The sequence below is a fragment of the Cryptotermes secundus genome, unplaced genomic scaffold, assembly GCF_002891405.2.
Source record: "Cryptotermes secundus unplaced genomic scaffold, Csec_1.0 scaffold842, whole genome shotgun sequence".
Classification (NCBI taxonomy): domain Eukaryota; kingdom Metazoa; phylum Arthropoda; class Insecta; order Blattodea; family Kalotermitidae; genus Cryptotermes; species Cryptotermes secundus.
Window position 1 is genome coordinate 326,703 of NW_019736407.1, and position 12,794 is coordinate 339,496.

The 12,794-nt window shown below is 42.0% G+C and overlaps 1 protein-coding gene across 2 annotated transcripts in view; it reads right to left on the reverse strand.

Moving 5' to 3' along the window:
- LOC111869919 (cytochrome P450 9e2) overlaps positions 1–12,299 on the reverse strand; it is a 33,628-nt gene extending 21,329 nt beyond the window's left edge. The window contains exons 1-3 of one of the 2 annotated variants that reach the window (XM_023861805.1): positions 12,148–12,299; positions 5,109–5,620; positions 2,004–2,171 (exon numbers count right to left, since the gene is read on the reverse strand). In XM_023861805.1, coding sequence (XP_023717573.1) covers positions 2,004–2,171; positions 5,109–5,487 — 547 coding nt within the window. In that variant the 5' untranslated portion in view covers positions 5,488–5,620; positions 12,148–12,299. The remainder of the gene's footprint in view (positions 1–2,003; positions 2,172–5,108; positions 5,621–12,147) is intronic. The other variant, XM_023861803.2, reaches the window with a different exon arrangement.
- Positions 12,300–12,794: the final 495 nt, after the last annotated feature.

Genomic DNA, 12,794 nt, shown 5'->3' on the forward strand with positions numbered 1-12,794 from the left:
TACAATTGACTACAGCACGCACTAAATGTTCTCATTCTGCTGTATCTTCACTGGTTGTCGCGTGAAAACGGCTTCCTACATCGCAGCTTCCTCAGCTTCCGTGTTCACGTCGTCACTGGCTGGCGAATGTCTCATAAATGACTTAACTCAAAGTCAAAGTCACATTGCGACTGACGGTCAGTCCGTCAGTCTCGGTGTCGAGCCCAATCTTGGGCTCATGACCAGATATTTATTACTGCTTGACAGTTTAGGTTTTGTTATTGTGGGTCGCCCTCTCTGACGAGAGGACGGGTCTGTCTTTTGTCAGAGTCATTGTCTGTAGTCATTGCCATAATGTAAAGGATATTTACACACGTGATAATAAATGTATTAAATATATCCAGGGCCTCTGTCAGTCCAGGCTCAGTACAACAGATTATGCCCTATTTCTAATAGCTTCCGCTACAAGGGCAGTGTGACTAAACTTTGGACTTGTCCTCCTTATAACACTTCGGTAAGGACCACGTAGAAAACACCGCTTCTAACAGTTGTATTGTTGCGTCACGCAGCTGTCTCACGGACAGCGTTGAGAACACCGCTTCCCAGTTCATTGGTGCCTCTTAAGAATCGGTTGCTTAGCAATGGGTCTATATGATACAGTATTCTAAGCACACTATCTATTAAACCAGTGATGAGAAATCTGGAAACTTCAGACAATGTTTGCTTTTGAACGTTTCTGTGCAACCATACGCAACAGTAGATCAAGAGCTAATGTGTTCTGTTTTTCGTCAGCTTGATTCATATTTAATGAAATTCAGCTGATCGGGTGGGTCATTTGAAAACTGAAATTTTGTGGTCATACGGGGCCGACTGTCCGGAACATTAAGTTTGTACATGAACGTTATCAGAGCCTGATCAGTGCTCCCTCGCTTGTGTGTTCATGAAAATAATTTAATTCACCTCAGATAGCAAGTTCTGTGAACTTTTGTGGACAAATGCAGAAGAATTTTTATTTTTGATTAATTAAGGGCGCATAATTTGGAAAATCGAGTCAAGGACCTTCAGAGCAAGCAGTTTAATTTTGATATTAAATGAAGAGGGCTGCACGAGGACCATACCGTAGCAACAAGGTACTTGGGAAGCTTCTCAGCATTCGGTTGAGGAAAAAAGAAGACTGAAGAGAACTTGTGTCGAGACGGGCGGCCACAGGAACTACCGGATGCATACTGGCTTCTGGCCATAAGTCGGCGATGAAGAAATACAGAAGTCCCCTGATATTTCCCTGACAAAGGTGATGTTGCTTTATTGGTGCCTATAGAGCAATTCACTGGTAATAAAAATACACTGGTTATGTTCACGGATTATTAAAATATTTAATAGTTATATTAAAAATGTACTTCAGCCTCACAGGATCAGTGCTCTTTAAGGAAACACTCTCTGCTTCTTCTGAGAATCATGTTAAAGCAGCTGGGATATAGCTCGTATAGTGACTTCTGTGCTTTAAAATTCACAGAGGTTTCGGAGGAATATACTGCCGCCATCTTCAGAGCTAACTACTGGTTGCTTGCTTCGCTTACCTTTCGACCCTTAAGATTGAGAACGTATGTTACTCGAAAACGTCGGATGAATTTCTATCCGATTGCAATGCGTCACTTCCCTGAACATGGGTAAATACACGAAGAAATATTTAAGTTAATTAAGAAAGCACAAATGAGTAAATAACGGGAGTAAACAAATAATACAAAAAACATACAAGTTCATTAAGAAAGCACAGATGAGTGAATAAGAGTAAGTAAAGAACTAATACAAAAGCAAGCAAATAAATAAATTAAAATAATAAAATAAGGATGGTAAGAAGATTACTTCAGAGTTATCCAGAACATGTTTTGTTTGACCCTTACGCCGCTTCCAGAACTTTACTTCGGCAAGGGTTCGAACGCGGTCACGCCGAATTCAAGCTTCCATATGTGTACATGTAAATACTCAGACTGATGTAAGTGGCTTTGTGTTTTGGTATTACTTGCCTCGTTCTATCTTGCAGCCTTCAATTGTCATGTTTTTGTCCTTGATACAGTTTTCCAGGAAGTCAGTTAGCTGTTTACCACATTCTGTTATCAAGACGAACATGTTCTTCATCTTGCTGGATGTGAAAGCAGGACTCAAAGTAGATCGCATCTCCTTCCATCGTTCTCCTGTTAGGGAATGAAAGTGTGGATAATGAAGTGAAACAAACCCGAAGTATTTTTTTTTGTTTATTATTATTATTATTATTATTATATTATTATTCCGTTTATTATTTCTCCCCATAAAAAATGATGAGCTATAGCCGTGAAGAAAACGAAAGGCCAAAGGCCACCCCCATTTTGGCTTTCCACCAATCACATGTTGTTTCCTGCTAAATGAGACCAAGTAAATGACTAAAGATATGCATATGCACAGGGCTAACCGTAAGAAGGATGGTAGGGTGATGTCATAGAAAAAGAAGTTTTCTGCCTGCGATTGCAGACGTGCCCTTGTGTGACTTTACATGTTTGGATTTGCACTGTGTGCACCTTGCTCATTATATGCATTTTGTTTTGTATTGTTCCCTTTATGTAGAGTCTTTCCTTGTCTGTATCAGTGAATATCTAATGGCAGTAAAATAATAATAATAACCCAAATTAAAGAAAGAATTACCACTTCTCTCTTCTTATCATTGTTCTGCGATTTGATAATCCCATACAACTTTCGATCACCTTCAGAACCACTACTTCCATTACCATCATCAAAATAATTCTGTTCATTACCTACTCGTCTGGTGGGGAAACGAACTTCTTTTTCTGTACTAGTACAGGGACTGACAGTACTACGCAAGTGCAGTCCTATTCTTCCCTCTCTCGCACGAAGTTTTATCGGGGTTCTCAAAGTTCTGTATACACAAACACGCAACATGAATTGCCAAAGGACCTGTATGCACGTCCATGGCCATGGTAGCCGTGACCAATGGGCAAGACAGGCATCCGCACACCCTGGATATTTGCGGCAAAATCCAAATTTAAAAGCAAAGAGATACCCAAAATATGAATACCAAAAGTTAGAAATGGAAGAAATCGAACATTCTTTGTGGCCCCATATTTTTCAATATAGGAAACGAAAACTCTAGGACAATTCATAAAATACACTGAAACACGATGTAAGCCAATATTCTGTCTGATCCTAACTCCCGGATAAAAACCTGCAGACGCGCATGGTCGTAAAAACTTCACTGTTAACTAGAAATGTAAGGCCCTGGAACATTTACAGGTAGAAGATTCCAATTGGTCAAATATCGTGCCACATTATTTCCTTAATATTTGAGAGCTACAATTGCCATAAACATTTAGTGTGTATACTCTCATATTTAGCTTCTTGACTTACGAGTATCTAACAAGTATCGACGCGTACATTTATTGAATCTGAGATAACTTGCGCTTTTTATTAGCAATTGGAGCTTATGTCAGTTTTAAACTTTTATAGGTTTGAGACATAAGAAATTGGTTGATTTAATTCGTTTATGTGGTGTCAATATATATAGATTACATTCTGTGTTAGTATATGTTTTATGCTGTGCCAATATATCGGTTTACGTGCTATGTCGGTATATGGATTTATATGCTCTGTCAGTCTGTCCGTTTACGGGCTGTGTCTGTTCATCAGTTTACATTCTGTGTCAATGTATCCGTTTATATACTGTATATATATGTGTGTGTGTGTGTGTGTTTTTTGTGCAGCACCAATGTAACGGATTACACTCTGTGTAATTATGTGCCTTCGTGCTGCATCGATGTATCGGTTTATATTCTGTCAATGTATCAGTTTACGTGCCGTGTAAATGTGTCTGTTTACATGCATCAATTTATCGGATTACATGCTCTTTTAGTATTTCTGTCTTCATGCTGTGTCTATATATCTGTGTTTAAGCACCGTCAGTGTAGCTGTGATTGTGCAGCATCATTGCATTTGTTTACATGCTGTGTCAATGTATCGGTGGACATGATGTCAATATATCTGTGTTTAAGCATCGTAAGTGTAGCTGTGTTTATGCTGAATCAGTGCAATGATTTACATGCTGTGTCAAGAAATCGGTTTATACATATGCTGTGTCAGTTTGTCTTTTTACTTTCTGTGTCCATGGTACCACATATTAAACTTTGTTACGGATTGATACTTGAGAATCTCTTGCTACTCTGGACCTGAACTGATGAAAGTGACTGCGGTGAATTGGATGGTAATGATCGCTTTGATATGTTACCGTTGGAGGAAGATGAGTTTTGTACCGTTTGTAACGTATGTGCCCCACTCCCTGTTTACTTTTTTTCGATGCTCAGTTACACTCCTGACTAAACATATTTCATACTTTAGGACGTGGTCTTCTACACAGCAGGTTAGTGTGCAGGTATTGCTGAAGAATTGTATTCCTAAGGTCTTTTTTTTAATGTCGGCCTGGACTACTACAATTATGACTGAGGTTTTCCTTGAATTCCTCCATTCCCCCAGCCAAATTCCAGATCATTCCAATTCACTGTTCATCTTACAATTCGATTCACTGAGCACCGTAAGGTAACCCAAAAAGAGATTTGGCAGTTTCCTGGGATAGGATACCTTTAATTCTTTAGAGAGTGACCAATGTTCCGAAGGAGTCTGTTGCCTCCGTCCTCACTTCCTCTGAAATATTAGGAATAACATTCCACGTCGCCTGGCGCAAAAGTGCAGAACAACTCAGTCCTTCTATGCCATGTGATCAAGTCTTGAAATTTATGTTCTTCCATCAAAGTAACACAAACCTAAAAACAACCGTCAATACTTTTTCGTCTAAAATATCTTTGAGTGTACACTGTACTCTCAGTAGGCAGTTTTATGGACAAACACCTGTGTCTTCAATGAAGTCCTCGGCATAACCATTGTCGTTGCAATATTGCTTGAAATAGAATACACTAATTTTCTAGTGACATAATGATTTATATCACTATCTATTAATGATGTACATTCAAAGGTGTTTTGTACATCATATAGTTTATTGTTTAGTGCTTTGGAAAAAACTATGACGTGTCAACAGTTCTGCACCGCTCAGGGCCCCAGAAGCAGTAGACTGTTCGGAATGAAGAACTCACCTTTGAGACCGAAAAGAGTCTTTCCGAGCAGCGGCTCAGCTTCTTCACTTATAGTGGCTCGGTGGTCCAGGAAGTGCTCAAAATCTTTCACGGTCACCATTTTTATGAGCTCTGGATCTCTCAACAGAATAACTGGATTCAAGAATTCATACACACCGCCATATTTGTGGCCTCTAAGCCTATTGTACCATTCAACAACTAATTCAGGGAAGGAAACAGTCCGCAAAGCCACTGGTCCCATGGTCCCAAAGAATGGTACAGGTTTGAGGTGCGGTACATTTTTCTTGGAGAAATGATCATGGGTCCAAGTGCCAAGCAAGTACACGATTATACTTATGAGACCCGTGACCAGGGTCCAAACACACAGAGACTCCAACATCGCGAACTTTCCACTTCAAACTGTGTTACACATGTTTGCAGCCAAGTGGGAAACAGTGCAATACTACACCGACTGTGGCTTTTTAAGCAGTCTCCGCTTTTCTCCTTAGCTCCTTTTAGTGAGACTCGAATTTCTGCAAAAAAAGAAACTAAGAATTAATATTTATCCGATATACGTGTATTTCCATTTTATGATTTATCTTACGGTGTTGAGATTAACCGGATTTATACCATAGAATGGCAGGATGCATGAAAGGATAGGATTCTATCAAATACCATAGAGACTTATTCGCGATATTATCCAGACATGTATGCATAGTGTGGGTAAAACCACGAAAAGGTTCAGTCGGGATAGCCGGTGTCCCGGCCGATATTCGAACACAGCACCTCCCGAACACAGGTGTATAGAGTTTCTACTACATCAACCTGCTTGTTAATATATTTCATAATAATGTCTTTCATTGATACGTAATATTACTCTTACTTAATGCCATTATCACTGCCAAAAATCTGTTCTACTGAATCGTTCTTTATGGTCACTTGACGCCACATGTACATTATTGATATTAATAACTCTTACAGTAATACTGTAACTCCTAACGAAGAGGCCGCAGAACACTCCCTGAGGGCATGCCGAAGAGAGACAATGGCCTGCCAAAAAAAGGCGGATGCACGTCTGGAATGCGAGGAGCAATCCTCAGTGGACATGAAATCCGAAAGGGGGTATCGGGAAGTCTCCAAGAACATCCGGCAGTGGAAACTGGCAAAGCGCTAAGGAAGCGGCATGGAGACCGGGATCTAGCAGCAGAGCGCCGCTAGAAACCGAAGAATGGGTCCCGGAGGATATTTGCTCGCCTCCCTCAGAGAGATGACCCGCCTTGCAAACGTGGCACAACGCATGAGACACGGGCTTCAGGGACAAGGCAAGAACAATTTGGAACCGAAAACCACGAAGGGACGGACACTCGAGAAGAAACAATGGCGCGTAAGGAGGGAAGCAAGCGAATAAGGGACCTAGGCGGAAGACTGCCGCTATGGCTGAGGAAGGAGAGGACAACCACGAACGATATCGGAGGGTGAAGCTCAGGACAAAGATTGCACATGGGAGGCGGGGAACACTGGCGCAGATCTTATGAGATTTTCAGAGAGAATATCACGAAACAAGTAGTCAGAATTTCCAGGATGTTATGGAAAATGAGGAACTGGACCTTGTGTAGGGGGTCGACCCTCTCCGAGAAGAAAAAGGAGGCTGCACATGCAATGAGAGCCGGATATGTGGAAGCACCGGCCACTCCAGGAGTTATGCCCCCACTGCTGGAAGGGAGAGAGAGAGAGAGAGAGAGGAAGGAAGAAGCTTCGGATAATGGTGATACACCTGGATCTACTGGCAACTTAGCAATAAGCCGCTCTGGGCGAATGATCTTAAGGAGGTAGCAGTTGGACACTGAACACCGGGGGAGAAAAAAAAACGGGCGACGGGAGGGAAGGCGAGATAAAACTAAACAGAGACCTCAGAAAACAAGACCAGGCTGTGCACCCATAGGCTACTCGGAAGGAGCAGCCTTAAGGAGGGAACAATGTAACGCTTTTGATCGGGGCGTTGCCAGGCAAGGATTCATGAACACATTTCCGCATAGGGTGTGACGTCACTCAAAATTAGAGTAGCTGTGTTTCTTGTGTATGGTCTGTGCCGAAGGTTTATAGGGACAACGAAAGCCGTTCATAGTAGTAGAAGGTACAAGGAAGTTACGAGTTAGGAGTGAATAATAACGGCGGAAAGACGCGAACAGAACGAATTGGGACTAGGAGTACAGGACAGTAAAGGAGGTCAGTCTGTGAAGACTTTGCATGTGATTTGAAGACTTTATGTATGCTATAGTGCAGTGGTACTCTGAGTGTGTGATTTAGGGTGACTTCTATAGTCCCTGCATTATAAATCCGTGAAGACTAGTGGAAGTAGACTAAGAAGATTAGTATGGAGTGATTGTAAATTGTGTAAGAGCGTTACAATTAATTATAGTTACGACCTATAGGTTGTTAATAAATCCAATTACCAATCCAAACCCGCGTCTTAGTACTGAAATACATGACAGTATTTATGTGTCACTGCAAGTGAAAGCATGCGTCCTCAGAAAGAAAGTCGACCGATTTCGGCCTTTGAAAACAAATTTGCACAAAAGAACTGCAAAAACTAACCCTGCTAGCTGGATCCCGCGGCTGCAAGGTGTTCGTGGATTATTGTTGTTTTTTTGGGTCTAAGGTCCAGAAAGTTTATTGTCGTTCTTGCACGAGAATTTGACACTCCAGTCTCCTGAGCTAGACGTTTTAATGTTTTTATAGGTGTATATTCATGTCTGGTTTCGACGTCATTTATTTTCTCCTTAGAAAGCACACGGTGCTTATATTTTTGTTTCTTGTCTATTAAAAGACCAGTTGATCTAATTTTATTCACCAAGATGGAATTGTTTCTCTGCTGAGAACTCTTTCATCACGAAATTTACGTCGAAATTTTCGCCGGATCCGTATTTCATGTAGTTGTCATACAGCAGAAACTCGTTGCTCTAAAGTATAACGCACCATGACGGAACACTTTGCTCACTAATGGTAACTGAAAACAAACGACTAATTGAGATGATAACTGCCGCCCACTGTTGGCAAATCATAAATAAATTCCCATGCATGAACCGAGCTGCTCAAAGTGTTACATAATGCCATCAAACAGTCCACAAAATTAATAGAGCTTCCCTTAATTCCAAACGCAATCAGCCATCAAGCATACAGATTCATCGGTAAAATTCGTATGCGACTGGCAGGCGACAGTACACCGGTCGTCGTGAAGCGCAGAGCCTTGAAACGGCCATCAAATTTAAGAACCTCCGTGTATATGCAACGCTTTATTTTCTACCGTATGTTTTCCGGCACTCCGGCCTTCAGTTTCATCAAGTTCGATATAAAACATCAGCAAATGTGCGACTCTTGACAGGTTCGCCGATATGCATAAGTAATTTGCTTGTATGTGTACCTGCGAGTGCCGTTTTTCGGTTTCGAATAGATTGCTGCTGGTCTTCGGCAGCACAATCACTCTTGGTTCCAGGCCCCATGGAACGCACGATTCTGTTTTCCTGTCTCATGACTCTGGGTCGTGAAAGTAACTCGCGCGTACCGGCTACGAAGAAATTACTGTATAGAAGAATGTAACATTTTCGTAGCTTTCCTGTTTCCTACCACGGACCAAGCAGATATTTTGACCTACACTTTGTAATCTTGCAAATACGTGCGGTAGCCACGGCTCTTATATCGGTGTGCAAGAATTGGGGGTTGATTTTTTTTACTATGATCCCAGTCCTCATTCTCAATTACTTTCTGACTATAAGTCTATGAGTAAGCTAGATTCCTAATATGAGTGTTATCTCTCCTCTCAGGGACCATCTGTTAAATGTTTTGGTATTAACAAGGAAAATAGCCTTATCAGGGGCGAAGAATTTCTGACCTTACTCTTCAGCCTTATCATTCGAACTGTTCGTTCGATCAACAGTCCATTGGTTGGTGGCTTGGTCAATCGATCGATCTATCGATTGCTCAGTTGCTTGCTTTGTTAACAGATCTGGACTAAACTGTTTTAAGGGTTTTTCGAGGAGTCGGGATGATTCAGTCGGTATAGCTACTGGCCTGGGTTCGATTCCTGACGGCAGAAGATTTTTTTCTTCACAACGTCCAGACAAAGTCTGGTAGTCGACTCCGTCTCCTATCCTGAGGGTACCTAGGGCTCTTTCCCGTGGCTTTAGACTACAGGGGCGTGAAGCTGACCACTTCCATCTGGTGCTGAAGTCAAGAAAGGTGGAGCCATACCTCCGTTCGCCAGTATTTCGTCATGGTATACTGCTTAACTAATAAAGTGCAGGGACAACTTTACTTTTTCCCTAACGGTCTTTTGGGATGTGATGCAATATAATCTGGTAGGAGAATCTTGCTGCCTCCACCTTCAGGGTTCCACATTCAGAAGAATCATTACCACCACGAGGAGTTCAGCGTCATACATTCAGTTGCATTGTTTATGCAGTGTAAGTGATTAGTCTATGGGCTAGACGACCCTGGGATTTACCTTCCATTCCCGGCAGATGGACGATAACATTTCTCTTTTCAACAGTATTCAGACTGGCTGAGGCTCCACACAGTTTCCTGTTTCATGGATACCGAAGGCTCTTGTGCCGAGGGTAAAGCGGTTGGGACGTGAAGCTGACAACTTTTTCATTTTGAAAATCCAACCTTATCGCAACCTTTAACCTGTGACGTAGCGATTTACATATCTTCCGACTACAGTCTCCCAAGCGGGTTCACAGGCTATTGGTTTAATCAACACTTAATCCGTGCTTCCATGCAAATTCAACGACATGTTTCGGGCACACAGGTCTATCATTAGGTATATGATGAATTTCTCTATTTTCAGTCGTGTCAAAAGGCGAAAAATAAAAGTTGTCTTGTGCTTAGCTAACTATTCACTACGCCATAAAGACGAAAGGGGAAATCGATGTGTAAATTCACTATATTTTGGCCTGTGAATAGTTGGAATTAAGTAGCCAGCTTTATGCTCCGGCCTATTTATCTCCGGGTAAATATCCCCTGGTACCCTTTGTTTAGGGGTCTGGGTGGACCCGAAGCTAGTCTGGACGATGTGAAACGGGAAAATCTTTGACCATTCCTGGACTCGAACTCCTCAGCCGTGAAGCCAGTAATAAGTCGCTATACTGTATTACAGCATTACACAGTCCGTGAGGGCTGTACTTTCGACAAGCTCACTATTTAAATCAAATCGCTACCTGTTAAACTGTAATATATAAAATTATTTTCAAATCATTTACTTATTTTGTTTTTAAATCAATTCATACCTGTTATATTGTAATATATAAATTATATGCAAATTTAATGCTTAAAATGATTTTTAAAATATGATATATATCATAGTTTAACAAGTACCAAAGTTGGTTCAAGTAATAACATTCCGGACGGAGAACCCTCATGGGCTATATCAATGGTTCCCAATCTTTTTCGGGACACCTCCTCCTTGGTTCTATACACTTATACCTCTGTCCCCTGGCGCATCGTGTAAGAAGCATTCTTCAGAATAGCGGTTTGAACAACCCAGTAAGGAAGTCAATAACAGTAAAATAAAATACCACCTTTAGTAACTAATTCACTGTCGGTAAATTCTTAGTGCGATGGATGGGCTTGTTGTAGTGATACCACTTTCCCCTAGTCTGGTCTGAAGTCATTTCGGTCGTAAATAAGAGAACACCCTCTGAGGAGCCCAACTCCACCGCCACCCAAGGGGCCTACAGCCAACTTTCAGAACCACTGGGCTATATAATATTGTCATGTGTACGAGTGACTGTACAGGAGCTATGCATTGGTAATTGGATTTGTTGAAGTCTTACAGATCGTAATTATAAGTAGCTACAGCGCTAACGCTGGCCGGTCACGGTAGTCGAGCGGCCTAAGGAGTGCACTGTCTTCGCTTGATCGGAAGCCGGGATCGTGGGTTCGAATCCCACTCAGGGCATGGATGTTTGTGTGCGTTTTTCTGTGTTTGTCTACAGGTAGAGGCCTTGCGACGAGCTGATCACTCGCCCAAGGAGTCCTACCGTATGTGTAAGATCTAGTAAACCGAAGTGAAACGGAGAGTTTCATGGAGGTAGGACTAGGCCCAAATTTGGGCTGTAGCGCCACAGAAAAAGAAAATAGCACTAACGCTAATTCACACAATCGTCAATTCACTACAGCACGTACTGACTCTTCTTCTCCTGTTTGCTTTCACCAGTCGTTGCTTGATGACGGATCTCAACAATGTGCAATGCTTCCGTGCTCAAGTTCTTACGGGCTGGGTACTGTCCCACAACAAACTCATTCATTGAATTGTCCTGCTTATAACATCTCGGCACAGAAATCGCCATTCCCATGTTGTTTGCGAGTCGTTGCCTAGCAATGACTGCTCTAAAGTCACTTATTTCGCGATCGCCGTCTAGCAACGAGTCTGCATGTCACAATACTACATTACAGTATAACAATTTACGCGAATGATCATATATACCTGACGATGGCCCTATGTGGCCGAAACATGTCGCTGAATTTATATGAAAGCTTGGAGTAAATGGTGATCAAACCGAAGGCATGTGAAGCTGTACTGAAGACTGCATTGTGTGTTCCTGTGTAGAACTATACCAAGTGATCAGCAAGTGTAGCGGTATGCTTAAATACAGTTATCATGAACAGCAGCGAGCTCTGTCACTGACTGGCAATAGCGTACCGTCTGTCCCAGGGAAGTTGGAGCATGTCATAGTAACATTTCCTTTGTGGGACTGAGCGCACCCACAACAGACCGACCCAAATGGCTGGGAGTAGCAGTGACGCCCTTGAATCATATTCACAAGCATCTCGGGTTTCCTACGTCCCTCCAGGCAAATGCGAGGACAGTACCTCCATTCGTCCACGGCCAATTCCTTACCATCCCCTCCAAATAATTATTCATCTAACGTTCATCCATTCCACGCTATATATTCTGCCAACCGAAAGCGCTGTTAAATAATACACGATAAATAAATAATAAACGATAGATCGATGTTAGAGTTACCATGTGCTCCATTTGAGGCATGAGCCAGGTACTTACCAATAAGACACGAAACGTGTTACTATTGCTGATAACTTGTTGAGTTCTCTTCCCTGTGTCCTATCACTTTGTTAACTGCGCTGTTATGGAGTCTACTACATTGCACATAAACTTGACTTACGTTCACAGTGCTGCGTAGCACCGAGTTGAGGTCATTACGTAAGCATGAAGGGCCATCACAATTCTGGGAATTCGCGAATGAGATGGAAAGTGTTGCTACTGCCAGCGACCTTCAGTTAAGTGAGCGCGGCTCGCACATTATATTTGCAATGCTGTTAGAAACCTGGGTCGTTTAGGACATGATGCCGTGTAGTTTGGTACAATATTTTGTAGTAACTTACTGCCGCCATCTTTACATTAAAGAAACTGTTCTGTCCTGAAGGAAGAGCATATATGTTCCCCCGAAACGGTGCCACCTGTGTAATGAACTACAAGATATCACATTCAAAAAATTAGCTGAATAGTTGAGGTTTCTGACCTGTACTCGGAACGTTCTGTTTTCGAATCTCAGCGGGGACATCGGTTATCCTACTGTCTTTCATTGTATTTCTCAGTCTCTCGGGGAAACTATTATGATAGTATCTCTATTAGGTTAATGTCGCTTCCTTCCAGATCCTCTGCTATCATCCATTCATTGCTCATCCTAA